This window comes from Cavia porcellus, unplaced genomic scaffold (assembly GCF_034190915.1).
Source record: "Cavia porcellus strain 051 isolate PalLab524CR breed Dunkin Hartley unplaced genomic scaffold, mCavPor4.1 scaffold_2, whole genome shotgun sequence".
Taxonomy (NCBI): domain Eukaryota; kingdom Metazoa; phylum Chordata; class Mammalia; order Rodentia; family Caviidae; genus Cavia; species Cavia porcellus.
Window position 1 is genome coordinate 118,637,847 of NW_026947485.1, and position 16,342 is coordinate 118,654,188.

General features: G+C 46.2%; 1 protein-coding gene across 2 annotated transcripts; it reads left to right on the forward strand.

Moving 5' to 3' along the window:
• The first annotated feature begins 2,196 nt into the window (after nucleotides 1-2,196).
• On the forward strand, nucleotides 2,197-10,473 carry Zcchc9 (zinc finger CCHC-type containing 9). Of its 2 annotated transcripts, none has more exons than XM_003479510.5 (6): nucleotides 2,197-2,291; nucleotides 3,114-3,592; nucleotides 5,890-6,040; nucleotides 6,274-6,366; nucleotides 8,117-8,185; nucleotides 9,776-10,473. In XM_003479510.5, exons 2-6 carry the CDS (start codon nucleotides 3,209-3,211, stop codon nucleotides 9,892-9,894), a joined length of 816 nt encoding a protein of 271 aa, XP_003479558.1. In that variant the 5' UTR covers nucleotides 2,197-2,291; nucleotides 3,114-3,208; the 3' UTR covers nucleotides 9,895-10,473. The 2 variants fall into 2 exon arrangements, with proteins under 2 accessions (XP_003479558.1, XP_012999120.1); XM_013143666.3 differs by lacking the exon at nucleotides 2,197-2,291 and adding an exon at nucleotides 2,346-2,659.
• Nucleotides 10,474-16,342: the final 5,869 nt, after the last annotated feature.

Sequence of the window (16,342 nt, forward strand, 5' to 3'; positions counted from 1 at the left end):
CCCAGTTGAGAGCCCTGGAGCGCTGGCTCTGTACCCCATTGGGCCCAACCATTTAGGGAGTCACTGAGGCAGGGAAACAGTGACTGTCATTCGGCTTCACAGATTAGGTATCTCAGCCAGCCCTATTTACATTGCTTAGAGCCAATTGAAGGGAAAAGAAAATAGCTTAGCCAGCCCTGTACATATTAGTACATGGATATAGGGCCCGGTTAGCTAAAGTGGAGGGGGAGGTAATTACTCTATATTCAAGAAGAACCATCTGGTGGTCTTCTATATTTTATTATTAAAGTAATACATTTATAATGTTTCAATAAGTAAAAGGTAAAATTAAAAGATCTCTTAAACTAAATGTGAAACCTCCCTACCAGAACCAACCAACCAAACAAACAAAACTACATGGAGAAGGGCAACTGGGTAAAGTGTATTTCGGTGTGGGTTCAAGCAGACAATCTTCTGCAAGATTATAAAGCAGGATGTGGGGCGAGATTTCAGTTTAAACCTTGGCTTTCTCTCTTAGCATCTGTGTACCCATACCTAAGTTACCTAAGCTCCCTGAGCTCATTTCCTCATTGTAAAAATGAAGAAAATAATAGCACCAACCTCAGAGGATACTGCGTAGTTAGGTAATGAACGTAAAGCATTAAGCATAGTGCTAAGCATCTATAAAATAGTATAATCAGTTACTATTAATACTATTTTCTCCTGAATTCCAAAGGATTTATTGTATGATCTTATTCAATTACAAATCTTTATTTGATACACTTCCACAGAAACAACTGAGATGTCCTTTCACTTCCATAAAGGAATAGTCTAGTCTTAACATTTTGCATAAAACCTACAGGACAAGTTTTAGGTACATGTGCCCTCTAGTGGTGACGTAAGTGTTTAAAACCAGAAGCCAGCTGGTTGAGATCCTTGACATGAAAAGCACTATCACATTCTTTTATAAAGCTCATCATTTTCAAGGGCTGGATGACTGTTTTCTCCTAGGACAGTTGTGACACTTGCCACACAAAATCCCAATATTCTTACATAATTTTAATCTATCTTAAAACTGGGACACTTTTTACTCTGCATTAAACAAAATGCCAAGTAACCATTCTTCACCCAATTAACAAACACAACATGGCACTGAGCAACAATTATACACCAGGAAATGGGGATAAAATAAAAAATTTACTAAACAAGAATTACACGCAGATTTGAAAGGTACCAACAGTAAGTACAAACTGCCATAGATGTACAATAGGTTCTACTGATAAGGGATTGGTCTAGCGTGGGATAGGGTTTTGGAAGGCTTACCTGAGAAAAATCTTAAAAGCTTTGAAAGACAAAAAACTAATCAGAAGAAAAAGGGTATCGTACAAAGAAAATAATATATGTAAAGGCATGGCTAGGAAAACTGAAGGATAGTTCCTATGCACAAGGCTCAAAAGGTGAGACTGTATTAGGTGAGGCTAGTTAAGGACCATGGTAGAGTCTGAACATCCAAAGAACGAGAAACAATGAAAAGGTTTAAACAATCATATTTAACAGTCTGTTTTATATCTCCCAGTGTTCACTTGGAAAAGGCACGGAAAATGAATTCGAGGGAGTTGGGCAAGAACGGATGCCCACACCAGCTGCAGCAATGCGGGGGCCTCATAATGTGTGCTAAGAGAAAGGTGGAAGCAGAAATAGAAAGCTGGCAATTATGTAGGAAGTGAAATGGATCGAGGGTGATGACAGGATACAGTAGTGAACTGGGGAACGGAGAGGATGTGATGATTCTATTTTCGCACTAACGCAGCGGCTGGTGTGATACAAGGAGTTGTTGAGAGACAAAGGCTAAGTACATTACTTTAGCTGAATAGTAGCATTGGGGGAGGACCTTGAGGTGCTCCCGTAAGAGATCCCAAACTTTCCCCGACCACTGCGCTTATCAGCTCCACTCTTTCTGCTAGGCATGCCCTCCCACCAAGTTCTCCAGACTTTTGTCGTGTTCTCCAAAGTCCAGCCACCCGCTTCCCATCTGTCTCTTTCACTAAGCTGCAGTCAAAGCACTGATCGGGCGCTCTTCAGCCCCGTGTCCTCGGCGTCCAGGGCACTTTCCTTGAAAACCTGGGCGATCTGTAAACTTTTACACAGCCTACAGCACTCGCCAAGAGAAGAACCTGAAGGCAGTCCAAGCGCCTGGCCCCTTCATTGCGGCTTCCGTCGGAAGTGACGACACTCAGGGAGGCGGTGCTTCCGGTCTCATCGACGGGGCTTCTCTAGCCAGCCGACTCAGCTGCTCGGGAGGATCGTGCGTGGTAAGAAGCGCCTCTGCGCGCGGCGTTATGGGGTTCCCGGCCCGTTTGGTGTGCTCGGCGCTGGGTGGACTAATGCGGGACCGGCTAGGGAGTCCCCACGGCCCTCAGCGCGCCAGAGCCTGGCCAGTCTAGTGGGCCGGGCAGTGACAATTTCTTTCGTGTGTCCCTGGCCCTCGCAGGGTCAGCGCCGTCCGCACGGGGGCGCTGGGGAGTTGACTTTTGGTTAAGGTACAGAAAAAAAAAAAGTCCCTAGATGCTGGGTAGGTCCGCGTGGAAAGGAACCAAAACACTGTTCAGTCTGTGTGACATCTGGTGGTTTGAACTCGGCGTTGGTGCCCATCGGCGTTGGTGCCCATCCACGGTGCACGGTGCTGACCCGCGTCGTAGGGAGCTGGCGCCGGCGCGCGGCGCGTCTCACTGCTTCTTTATCTCCCCATTCCCTCATTCATCGCCCGGTCCCCTCCTCTTTTGCAAAGATGCATCCGCTCAGGCCCCTTGGAATAGATCACTTCTTTAAAATGTGTCCACCGGGCGGATGTTCACATTTGAGGACTCTTACTGCAGCGGACGGCGCCTTGCCGGGAACGGTGGGGAGCGATCGGAGGGGTTCATGGCATTGTGTCCTTCTTTGTAGTAAACTTCCGTAAGGTCATAGATCATTTCCCCGTCTCTCTGACGGGCGTCGCTTCTCCGAGCGCACCTGATTCATGTTAGGGGCGGAGCTGTGCTGCGCGTCCTAGGATTAGCATGTCTGTAGAGACCTCAGTGAAGTGAAAAGTGTTTAAATAGTTACAACTTTTAACTCGAGTTTGCTTGATACAGGGATGTGCCGTGGATGATAAGTTGTTACTCGGTGAGTGCGGAGAAACTACAGCCTCGCTTGTTTTAGAGACTGAGCAGGCTCCTCTGGAGAAGCCATGACCCGGTGGGCACGAGTCACCACCACGCGTAGCAAAAGACCCCTGCCTGCCACGTCGTGGGAGGACATGAAAGAGGGGTCCCCGCAGGGGAGGAGCTCAGACCTGCCAAAGCGTCACCAGTCCGGAGCCGGTAGGCCGCCCCTTAAAAATGATACACCCCAAGCAAAACATAAAAAGAACAAAAAGAAAAAAGAGTACTTAAATGAAGATGTGAACGGGTTCATGGAATACCTGAGACAGAACTCACAGATGGCTCCCAGCGGGGAGGTGATAGCCACAGACAGCCCCGAAATGAGGGAAGAAATCGCGGTTGCTTTAAAGAAAGACAGTCGCCGAGAAGGAAGACGATTAAAAAGGCAAGCAGCCAAGAAAAACGCAATGGTGAGATGGTCACGTCTACCTTGTTACTGGCTTTCTGTATCCAGAAACTGTCACTGGTATTCTCGCAGTGCCCACATCCAGCAGGGGCTGACCGCTGGGTCCTCGATTTACAAAGCCTCTTTGTAAGGGCTCTTGCTGTTCAGCACAGGTGGGCACTTGATGTACCAGTACCAGTTAGTGATCACAGCACACTACAGAGATGGTGACATTATTTCCATGTTACTGATAGAAGACTGCGAAAACAGTGCAAGCAGTGCAAGGTTAAGTACTAAAAACTATTTAACTTGTAGCCAAGGCAAACTTCCAATCTGGATTCTAACTTCAGAACCTGTGTTCTTACCCTCTCTTTCTAATACCTATTAAGGGATGACTAGATACCACAGGTTAAATATGCCCAGTTCCCATTGCTTGGAAAGGATGGATGTTCTTAGCCATGAAAAACCAAGGCACAGGAGCCATCTAGCGTGATTCACATTAGTCGCAGAGCAGAGGAATAGAGTTAAAACTGACAGTCTTCCTGGGCATTGTCCCTTCTGTCCCCACATTACATGGCAAGGAGTACTGGGGGCAGGCTTACTTCTGTAGTGCTTAGCCCTTTAGCCTAGGTTTTGAACTCTATCAGACACAGAAAGTGGGATATTTATTGTTATTTTTGTTCTCTGAGAGTCTCATTTTCTAGCCGGGATGCTGCAGAAGAAGCAGGACTTGCTGCTGTTGATTACACTGTCATTTTGTATTCAGATTTGCAAGTGTAGATCTCAGCGCCTGCAGCGCAATCCCTGTGGCTTCTGCCCTCCCACAGGCCTGGTTCAGTGCAGCTCTTTAAAGATAATACTGACAAGTTCTTCTTCTGATGGACTTGCACAGGAAAGCTTAACTCTTCCTGTTGGCATAGGATAGCAATTTATTTAAATTGTAAAATTAGTTATTTTAAAGTATTTTAAGCCCAGTAAATTTATTTTGTAGATTGTTGGCATCACCAGGCTGGGGAATTGCAGACCATTGACAGTGTTCTGCTCTGCCTCCTCAAGAAAGCTTTCAGCTTGCCATTAGAGAGGATGCTGTTTGTCACAAGGAGGATACTTTGTAAATAGTATATGGCTGTTGTGTCTATACTTTTTTTCTCTTTTTAAGTAACTTTGTAACAAGCACCTGTAGCTCCAGTCCATGAAGTTAAGATGTACAGTATCCATCCCATTCCATAAGGCTAGCTCTCCTGAGTTAAGATCCAGGCAGTGAATTTGTTTTGGCAATGACTGGTTTTAGAAGTGATGGCAGGGAACAGTCAAGGTGGTAGGAATCACCTGGACGTCACCGACAAGCCAGCACTAATCCCACTGGTCACCTGGGGGTTAGCAGTGGCCCCTCTGCAGTTGTGGGACAGATGCAGCCTCTTCATTTGGACCAGCTCATGTTTAAAAGTTATTGTAGAATTTAAATGTACTTATTTTTCAGTGTTTGTAAACAGGAAAAAAGAAAGAAAAGGCACAGTGTAAAATGTGGGTTTATTTTTGCCTGTTGAATTTACTTTTTTTTTTTTTTTAACAAAAAAGACCTTATTTGAGGAAAATAATTAAATGATTGTTTTCCCAGAATATTTCTCCACTTGAAGTAAAATCTTTTCAGTGTCTGCTGTCTTTGATTATAGTTGATGTTCTCATTCACCCAGCAGAATCACAGCCTCCAAATTGCTAAATAGTATGGAAATCTCTGTATATTGTTCAGTTTTATGTTGGAGCCAAACTTCTATCTTAGAGTAAATTAAAATTTATTGTCTCTGTCTCAAGATGACATGCCTATTTGTACAAGTTAGTGTGTATCAGAGTGCAAAACCAAAAAATATGCAGTAAAACGTGTTATAATTTGAATCATAGTTTAAATGAAACAATTTGATCCCAATTCGGTTTCATGAACTGTAGAGGTGGAAATATTAGCTTGAGTGGTAATTTGTATAGCCTTTGTCCTTCTCTGAAATCAGGTGCCCTCTCTGAGAGACAGACATCTCTTAATGCCCACTGTAAACTTATATGTAACAGGTTTGTGATATTGGTGGATTTCGAATTGAAAAATTTTAGAAACATTGAGACCCTCAGATGGAAAGGACATCTCTGATTGCTTAGGAATGTATAAAACACTTTTCAATAGGTAGAATGCCAAGTTTTCTCTTTTCAAGAACTAAATAGCTTTCAAGTTAAGCAGTGTTTGAAAGCTATCTGAGTGATAGGAATTGGTTGAGTCACTGATATATTTCCAGCGTGGGAACTCACATTGTGGAAACTCACATTTTGTTTTCCCAGGTGTGTTTTCATTGTCGAAAACCTGGCCATGGAGTTGCTGATTGCCCAGCTGCCCTTGAAAACCAAGAGATGGGCACCGGGATTTGTTACCGGTGTGGGTCCACAGAGCATGAAATAACCAAGTGTAAGGCTAAGGTGGACCCGGCTCTGGGTAAGTTCTCCGGCTTCCTGTTTGGCTCATTGGGAAAGTGGCCACTTAATAGCCAGTTAGATATGGGGAGGCAGAATTGGTTATGAGCATGCCCATTAATATTTCTAAATCTTGTAGTTAAATTTCAAGTTATGTAAGAAGAAATAAAAATTTCCTCTTCAGAATATTTTAAAGCAATGTGAATTATGTGACTTTTGTATCATCACTTTCATAGGAATTGTTGATTCTTACAGGTGAATTTCCTTTTGCAAAATGCTTTGTTTGTGGGGAGATGGGGCATCTGTCCCGATCTTGTCCTGAGAATCCCAAAGGGCTTTATGCTGACGGTGAGTACTGTTATCCCGGTATTCCAGGGACACGGCGAGGTGGAGTCACCCCTATGAAGGGGTGACTTTATTGACTTTTTCCTGTGGTAGTGGAGATGGAACCAACACTGAGCTACATCCTTAATCCTTCTGAGTTTTTCTGGAGTCCTGCTCAGTTGTCCGGGCATGGCTGTACCCCTCCTCAGTGCTGGACTTACAGGCCCGAGGCACGGTGCCCGGTCCCAGTCAGTTCTGGTATAAACTCTTGAGAACGTAATGAAACACTGAGAATTTCATCATTTTTGAAAGTGCTCTGTTGTGTCCCGGGCTGCTTATACAGTATGGCTTGATACACTAATAAACCAGAACACTCGACTGTGTGTTTCCAACAGTGCTTGCTTCCTTTGTGAAAGTGTGTTATATGTTTATACGCAAACATGACCAGAGCAGAGGGGTTCTCTTAAATGACTGCAAGACTGCTAGACATTTGATTCCAGCCCTACACGCCGCTTAGGTAGAAGAAACGGTGCACACTGTTCAGTTTTGCAATAGTTTTTGTTTCTGAATTCCTTCCCATTATCTGGCGTGGGATCCTGCAGCCAGCTGATGCCCTGAGGTCCCCTCAGGAGAGTCTGTGATGTCTGCTGCTTTAGGAATTGGTGGCTGCCTGTTAATGTAATAGCCAGTGCCACTGGGTTCCAGGCGCTGATTGTCCCGGGTCCCAAGTTCTCCCATGGGGAATCCAGTGAAAGAGCACAGCTTTGGAGCCACAAAGAGATAGATGGTGGCCTTGTCCCACTGCACAGTAGCTAGGGATTTCAGTCAAGTCACTGAACTCTCCGTCTGCTCACCTGTCAAACAAACATGATAAAACTATTCCATTTGTTCTGTGATGCGTATTTTTTTCCCATTTTCATATCTGAAATTGGAATGTATCAGTGGCCCCTGCATGGTTACCAGCCTCTTGTTTTTCGGAGAGGTACATAAGGGTGACGCCCCTTAGCATCAGTGATGTCTCACGTTTGATGAACTGTGGCATTCACTCTGTTATTCAGTGCCTCTTCTGGTATCAGTCCCTGTGAAACTGTAGAGTGGCCTGGGCCTGGAAAATGGACTAAGGAGCAAGAATGTCTTTGACTGGTCAACCAAAGTGATCAGTTTCAGAAAGTTTTAGAAAGGGGAGTCTTGGAGAGGGCCCCTTTCTGACAGAGTCACTCAACATTGTGGGTGTGGTTATGACAGCGCCTGACCCTATAGCAGTCCTCCACAGCGTGGAGGACTCAGTTTAGGAACCACACATCTGTAATCCTAGCCTCAGAATGCTGCTGGGAGCAGACAGATGCGTGTTTGGGGGCTGAGCTGCCCAGCACGGGGAGGCACAGGGCCGAGTTGCTTGTATCCCTTCCATCAGTGCCTGCCCCATCTGACTGGTGTGGTGCAGAGAGGCTCCTTGCCGTCCTCTGAACCATGCCATGGAGACCCCAGCTGTCCTTCCTCGGGGGAGTGTGTGGGCCTGGATAGGAACCTCAGGCCGTGATACAACCAGATGGACTAGGGCTCCACCCCATGCTTCTCCCCAGGAAGCCCTTGGTAGGAGCTGCACAGTGCTCTTTGCATAGAGAGCAGGTGGTTGACTGCGCTGGTGGCCCCACTCGGTCCCTCGCCTCGCTGCCTTCATGGCCTGCAGGGTGTGAGGGCGGCGCAGGGGAAGCGCTGTGAGACAAGGGCGGCCTGTCCTGGGGTGGCGCTCAATGGCATTGCTCTTTCCTAGGTGGTGGCTGCAAGTTGTGCGGCTCTGTGGAGCACCTGAAGAGAGACTGCCCCGAGGGTCAGCATGCAGGTGAGTCCTGCAGGGAGGAGGGCGCAGCTGCATTTGGTTATTGGTGCCTCGCAGGACCACTGCTGAGCTTGGACACCGAGCTGCCTTCCCACAATGGTGCCTGCGCTCTTCCCTGTCCTTGCCTGTCCAGGGCAGGCACGGTCCTGCATCATGAGCCTTAGCTTCCCATGTCAGGCAGGGTTCAACACCATGCAGGATACAGGAAGGGTTTCCAAGGCAGGCTCGCCACAGCTGCCTGCAGGATTGGGGTGCACGGGTACAGGAGGGCCGGCTGTGGGAAGCAGCAGAGGACCCTGGGGAGGACTGACGGCCTGGAGCTTCTGCAGTCCCCACCACCGTGGGAGGCAGGAGAGGCTGTATCACCAGGCTGCAGAGTGCGCAGGAGGCCGTGAGGTGACATACAGAGCTGACAGTGCAGACTGGAGCTGGGCAGGAGCAGAAGCAAGCCTGCCTCCTCCTTTTCCTTTTCATTTCCCCCAGGATGGGATTTCGTCTTCAGTAAATCGAGCTATACCCATCCGCTGGGTGTCTCCTATTCAGGTTGACACCACAGTTAGCAATCCTCCTAGTCTCAGAAGAAAAGAAGCCAGCAAGCCTTAGAGGACCCTTTCTATTAAGCATCTTTCTCCTAAGTTCTTACGTTTGCTAACCAGTGAACTTAATTATAATAGAGCCTGTTCTGCTGTCTACAGAAAAGTATTAGTTCACCAAGAGAAAAATCACAGCATAATGCAATTTCAGCATTCATAGGAGGAGTGTCTTTCTCTATGCTTTGTTTTGTGTGTACTTAAATAGTTCAGAATCGGTAGCAAAAACTGCCAAAGACATGAAACATGTGTCCTCCACATAGCACCTGGCTAGCCATTTTCTCCTAATGAAACACTAGCCTTGTTCATCAGAATCTTCATCAGTGTTCTTTAGGCCTACGGCAGACTTGAAGAAGCAGATCATTATTCAGTTTGCCTGGACTAGAATGGGGTGATAATGTTGCATTTTAAAAAAAGCAGGACAGTAGGGCAGCCCGGTAGCACTTCTTTGGGAAAAAGCACATTTTGTCTCATTTCATATAGTCACAGTGCTACACTGTAGATATCTGTATTGGTACTTCCTGTCCCTCCTGTGTAAATCTGAAACCCAAAGGTTCTTGTTTACAGCCTTGTCTGGGAAATGATAGTCTTTACTGCACTGTAGCTGTAGCAGCGAGACTGAAGTGATGAGGTGGAATTTGATTCTCCCCCCTGGAGAATTACCCCTTCCCAAATGACAAGACTGACAAGCAGATGTGTAATTTCACAGGTGGAATCTTGTGCATTTAAAGCAGAGCCTTCCTAAGTCTCACTGTTTACTGGCTCTTGGAATTCATGGACTCTGCCGTGATGAACCCTGGGAGGGAGCGAAGCGCTTCCTCATCAGTTTGCGCGTGGCTAAGCAGCCACTTCCTTAATTGGGATGAGAAATCGCTCCTGGTGCTCTGAAATCAAGGGTTATAATCAGTTTCGGAGCCACTGACTCTTCCCCCTCCTTGTATTCACGTCCCAGCCCCTGCTGCTCCCTTTCTTCTCACACCCAGGCCTCTCTGTTCCTTTACAGACAGGGCGGTCACCGTGGGCCGCTGGGCGAAGGGAATGAGCGCGGACTACGAGGAGGTCATGGATGCACCCAAGGTGCAGAAGCCCAAAGCGAAGACGCCCAAGGTCGTTCATTTTTAGTGAGGACCGCCACTGCTGCTAAGTGCCCTGCAGTCCCTGCTGGGCTCCCCTGGAGTGGGCCTGTGCTTTCTGTCCACTGGGCTGCACGGGGTCCAGACCACTTTGCTGTTCTCGGTCCAGACGAGTACTTCTGTTGTGTGGAGAAAAGTGTACGATGATGAAAGTGGATTTGCTAAGAGGACCTCTTGGGACAGACCAGACCTAGTCATCACTAACTGGTTACACTCCTGAGTGTGGCGGTCAGCTGTTTAAAAGCCAAATTTAAAAGCGTTCAGGCGAAATGTCCTTAGAACATACTGCTTTGAATTTTTGCTTATGTTATTTTTCTGATTCAAAATGACAGTTTATTATTACAATAGAAATTTATTTATAAGTTGCCACAAAAATCTGTATTTTTCAAACACTGAATCAAATGCATTTACTATTTTCTGAGTATCTGATTCTCCATTGAACTATCATTGTTTATTGATGTGCATATAGCAATCCCTTTGGAAAGATGTTTTATGAATCCTAGATGGGGAAAACAAGGATTTTGCTTCATTTGTTTTAGTTTTGACATTAAAATATTTTTAAACAAAATCTCAGTAGCCTCTTTCTGGCCTGTGATTTCTAAGGGAAGGGTTCTAGCCACAAGTCAGTGTGCAGCTGGAACGACAGCTCGTCACTGCAGCTTGTATGGGGGGTGCTTAGGAGCATTTTGTCTGCGTGTTTCCGATGAGGCAGGGTGCGAGGCGTCCCCGTAATACAGTCAGAGCGCTGAGCAGAGGCCCATTAGCGGCTTTGTCTGATTTGATGAATCCATGCATACTTAATACTCAAGCGTGGTACCAGCTCGACGCCACCATTGTGCTGCAGAAAGGAACGGCTGGCTCGCCTATTCCATCTGAAATTGTACCTGATTGAATCCATTTGTAACTAAGGAAAACAGCTGTGATTAGTTACTGATGCCTCCAGAGCAAAATATTTACCAAATAAGACAAGGAGCACTTCTCTGTTTTCACGTCCGCATTTCTACTCTCAATGGGAGCTGTTCTGTTCTTTTCAGTGGAGAGGAAAACACAGGTGAGAAGCGTGTGGAGCAGAGCCGCACAGCAGAGCGTGGTGCTGCCTTGCCCCACAGTGTGGACACAGCCTGGCCGGTGTCACCACTCACAGGACCGCGGTTGCCAAGGGCTAAGGGTTGTCAGCAGTGTGCAGCCTGTGTGCTTCATGGTCTCGGGCTTGGGCTGCCTCCCCTGGACTGCTCTGTCTTCCGTGGAGCCCTTTGTTTGCATTTAATAATCAGAACTTGTGAAGGCAGCAGAAATAAGTTATAGGTGCTCAGTGGACCATGGGAAAGTACAGGCTAATCGGAGGGTACCGGGCTGAAGTCCGAGCTCCTGAGTGAGTGTGTGTCTTGAACTGTTGCTGCCAGAGGTTGCTGGATGTTTTCTAGTGTGGGAATGCTGGAAGAGAAAGCCAGCATTGCTTCCTAAGGCGCCTAGTATGTCTCTGGACCTCTTAGGTGCTGGGATTGTGGCCGTCAATGGGACCTGGTCACATGCAGGACACTGGGAGGAAGAGAGGAGTAGAGACCCTGGCAGTGACCAGCGCGGGTGTCATACTGTGTTCTTGGGGTACCTGGTTGAATCCCTGAGGGCTCCCTGGCGCGCCACCCTCAGTGTTTATGAACATCTCTCCTTATCAGTTTGCCTTTCATGTCTGTGACTGACTCCTGATTCCATCCAGCCCTGTCTGCCAGGGTCACCCCTTCATCTCACCTGTCCACCAGGCACCCCTGGGTGCTCCACTGCCACCTCAAGCGCAGTGTGGCTTTCCCCAGGGAAAAGGACAAGCTCCCTGCTTATGTCTTTTCTCCACCACAGCTGTGTCCCAAGCCTTGAGCCCCTCTCCTGATGTCCCCGAGCCTGTGGGCAGCCAGTCCCTACTGTCTAGCTGTCTGCTTTATGACCAGCTCAGGAGCCGGCCAGTAGTCTTACAGAAAATAGGGTGATGGGAAAATGCGGTGTGTATTTAACCTTTTTCAGAATGTGTTACAGTAAAAGATGTTGCCACAAATTCCCTCAAGCCCTCCCCCTTGCTTCAGACCCCTTACCCTGTTGTTCTGCCAGTTTTTGAAGCAGTTCTGGAGCCCTCTTTCCTGCTGTCTTTAGTTGTCCAGTTGAGGCTGCCCTGATGTCCCGAACTAATGCAAAATGTTCCCTTTTCATGGTCATTTGGACTTTGGGGAAGAGCCAGAGTCCAGCTGGCCAGCTCCAGCGGACGAGGTCAGGGCGTCATGTTCTCACGAGCCTGCTTTTCTGTTGGGGGGCGCTCGGCTGCAGTGCTCACTGTACTTTTGTCACACCTGGTAAAGACACGCAGGAAAGCACGCAGAACTGCTCAGAAAGTGGCCAGAGCAGTGGCATAGAAGTGCTGAATGCAGGGGAAAGATTCTGAGGGGAATTCATGGCGGTGTGTTTTGCTGTAATAACATTTGTAAAACCTTAAACATTCATTATAGTTTTGATCACCGATTGCAGCATCTCCTTCCCTCATCCTGATAGCTCCTCATTCCCTATTTCTTTTGGCAGGGTAGGGGCTTTGAGACAGGGTCTCCTCCCTATGCAGTTCAGGCTGGCCTTGAGCTCACTTTGTAGCCCAGGCTGACCTCGAACTCACAGTGATCCTCCTGCCTCAGCCTCCAAGTGTTGGGATTATAGGCATGCACCACCACACCAGCCCTGTTATTCTTTCTTAGCTTTATACATCTCTGCCTAACATCATGTATTTATTTGTCCCCTCATCACCAATGTATATCATTACTCGAGTGCTGGAATTTTGTCCCTTGGTCATTCCTGTAATCTCAGAAGTGCTTGGCTTGTAAGAAGCATTGTTATTTTTGAATGCGTGAATTAAATGAATAAATGATATAAAAGGAATTAGCAGATTACCCCAGTGTTCAGGTGGCAACTTTGGATTGCGGTCAAGGGGAGCTTCCAAGGGGTGGTGTTTAACCTGAGATATGCAAGACAGGACTCAGCCCTGCCTCCACAACGAGAGTATGCGGGAGAGGGCAGAGTTCGCAAGACCCCTGAAGGTGTGTGAGATTTCTGGGCAGCAAGGTGGGCCTCTCACCACCCCAGTAAGAAATCCTGTACCCGGAGCAAGCCATTCCCCACTTCTGCCTCCACCAGCCACCATCCTCGCCTGTCCCTGTGTGTTCTGCACACGAGCTGCAGATGAAACCCAATAACCCATGGCCTTCCGGGAGGCTGACCGCCTTCAAGAGGGCTCCACAGCCCCACCTCAAAGGCTGAGTTGTTTACTGTGGAGTTGTGTGGGTTCTTTCTGTTTTCTGTATACAAGTCCCTTATCTGATCTAAGATTTGCAAATATTTTCTTTGTTCTATGGGCTGTCTTTATTTTCTTGTGAGTGTCCTTTGAGGTGCAAATTATTAAATTGTTAACTGAACTGTTTTTACTTTTGGTGTTTGCTTTTTGTGTTATGACTAAGAATTCTTTCATGAGCTCAAAGTCACACCACTTAGAACAGTCTGTGTTCTCTTGGGAGTTCATAGTTTATTGCTTACATTTAGGTCTATACTTTAGCTTCTTTTTGGTGTACGCCGTGAGGTAGGGCTGCTACGTCATTTGTTTGCATGTTGATATTCAGTTGTCCATGGACAGTTGCTGTCCTGGGACGGTTTTTCCTCCATTGAATTATCTTGGCCCCCTTTTTGAAATACACAGAATATATATATATATATATATATATATATATATGTATGTATGTATTTCTGGACTTTCAGTTCTACTCTATTGATCTATACACATATCATATACACATATTCTTGTGTCAGTACCACACCATTTTAATAACTGTAGCTTAGCGGTCGGTATTGAACTCACTAAATGAGTTTTCCTATGTGTTCCCCTTCGAGATTGTTTTCCCTATTCTGTAGCCCCCGTGCTTTTCCACGTAAATCTTACAATAAGGATTTTTGCAATTTCTGCAAAAAATAAGTTGGGGTGAGCAGTAGAGATTTTGATAGAGACTGTTGCATTTCTGGAATTTGGAGAGTTTTACTTTCTTCTTATTATGCCTGGCTCCTGATCCAGCGGCATGGGATTTCCTGTTCTTATTTGCCCTCCAAGTCTCTGACTAGCGGCTTCTTTGCCTGGGCAGGTATCGATGTCCAGCAGCTGTGATGCTAAATTGCTACTGTTTGTGTTTTCCAAATTCTCTGGGGATGTGGCCCTGAGAAAGCTTTGAGTTTGGTCCAATAAGGACAAAGCGCAGAGGAGACTTTCTGGGGATGGTTTTTCAGGGGAGCTTCAAAAAACCCTTTGCCCTCTCGCATGGTTCCCTTAGCTGTTTTCATAGCAGCTATTATGAAAGACTGCTGCCTGTAAGCCACTGAGACTCAGTGGGACCAAGACGGAGTGACAGAAGTTAAAACCCTACCAAACTCGATTTTCCTGAGGTCCAGCCTCACTCTTGAATAAATGCTCCTTACTGTCGCAAGCCTGATGTTGATTACCAGAGTTACACAAGAGCATGTGGCACCTTGTGTGGGTGGTTTTGGAAGAGCAGACTGTCCGTGGTGCTGAGCTCACAAGCCTGGAAGTGTTGCTCCCTGACAAAAAGGCTGTTCTTTAAATACCAGTTTCATGTCACAGAATTCACTTGATTACCGTGTCGCTGACTACCGTGTGGAGTCCAGTGACTCTGTACATTCATAGCGCTGTGCATTCGTCACCACCGTCAGTTTCCGAGCATACTCATCGCCCAAACAGGACCCCACTTATTCCTTCTGCCTCCAGGTCCATAAGCTCCACCCCACCCTGGCCACACACAAGCACAAATCTTTCTTTCTCCTTGTTGGGAGGTTTTACAGAAGGAAGGGGAATGCTTGGACGAATATTTTAAAGTGACCATTCTGGCTGCTAGTGGGAGAATAAACTGTGGCATGCAGGGCACACAGAGGAATGAGGAAGTGCTTGCTGTGGGGGAGGGTGGTGTCTGACTAGGATGGGAAAGTGAAGAGGAGGATGGAGAGACACATGTAAACTTCGTTTAGGCAGAAGGGTGCCCGCTACCTCTAAAAATAACCCCAAAACGGGGACTAGATTTACTTTTAATCTTTCTAACCACATTAATGAGTTTATAAGGAGTGTATAGAGTTTGTAAAGATCAAACATTGAGTGAATGCAAGAACTCTTGAAGAATATGTACTGAAGCTGATGGTCTTCCCTGAACCCTGAACGTATGGACGCCAGAGACAGAAGACAAACACTTAACGTGGGCAGTGCAATTTCACATCTCTGTATAAAGCAGAGATGAAAGGAGTCCACCCTTAGTGCCAGAAATAATGAGAGCAAATGTGCTTCAAAGAAGACAGGAAGATAAAGTGCCTGCCTCTCTTCTGGCCCTGAGAGGCAAGGGGAAAACTTTGCCCTGAGCTTGAAACTGTGATTCTTGTGGCTTCTCTGTCAAAAAGGGACAACTTGAGATCTTTACTTAAAAATTGTTCCAAGTTGGAAGTGTTGTGCCAGCAGCCATCAGAAATATCACAATTTGATAGCATAGTCTTAGTTTTAAGCAGCAGATCAAAGAATTGAAATGTTCATAAAATCAAACACGATAGAAAAAATTCAAGGAAATGAGAAAGCTAAACTAACAGCCAACAGCAACAATAGGTAGTAAAATTGGTTCTGCAGATATTTCAGGTTTTGAAGCTACTGCACACAAATATAAACAGGTGTGCTTCAAGCCTTGTTCTATTTGGGTAGATACAACAAAATATCACAAGCGGGATGGCTAGTGTACAGCAGGGATTTACTCCTACAGTACTGGAGCCTGAGCGACCCAAGGTCAAGGTCAAGGTCAAGGTCTGGCAAACTCAGTGTCTGGGAGGGTGCAGTCCAGGCTCACCAACAGCACGTTCTTGGTGAGTCTGCATGTGGTGATGGAGAGCTCAGGCCCCTGAGTTAAGAGCACTAATGCCATTCAGGGAGTCTCTGCTCCAAACCAGACTCCTCCCAGAGGGACTTACTCAAGCCATCGCCTAGGGAAGGGGTGAGAGTTCAACTGTGAATGTGAAGGGGATACCAACATTTAGACAATGTCCTTGATATGTTTAAGTAATTTTAAAAATTGAAAATTGGAGCAAGGAACATGAGACTAGTAAAAAGCAAGAACCAAATAGATTAGAAAAGCAACCAACTGACACTTGAAGAATTGAAAAATATAGTGATTGCAATTTATACTTTAGGTCAAAAACAATCAATTAAACAGAATCTGACCTGGAAGATAAGGCTAAATAAATTACTTCAAATATAGTATAGAGAAATATAGAATAGCACTTAACAGACATTGAGGAGAAAATAAAGTTTCATGAACTTACAATAAAATAGAGAAGAGGAAATTTTTTAATGATCAAGAATTTTCCAGAATTGTTGATGA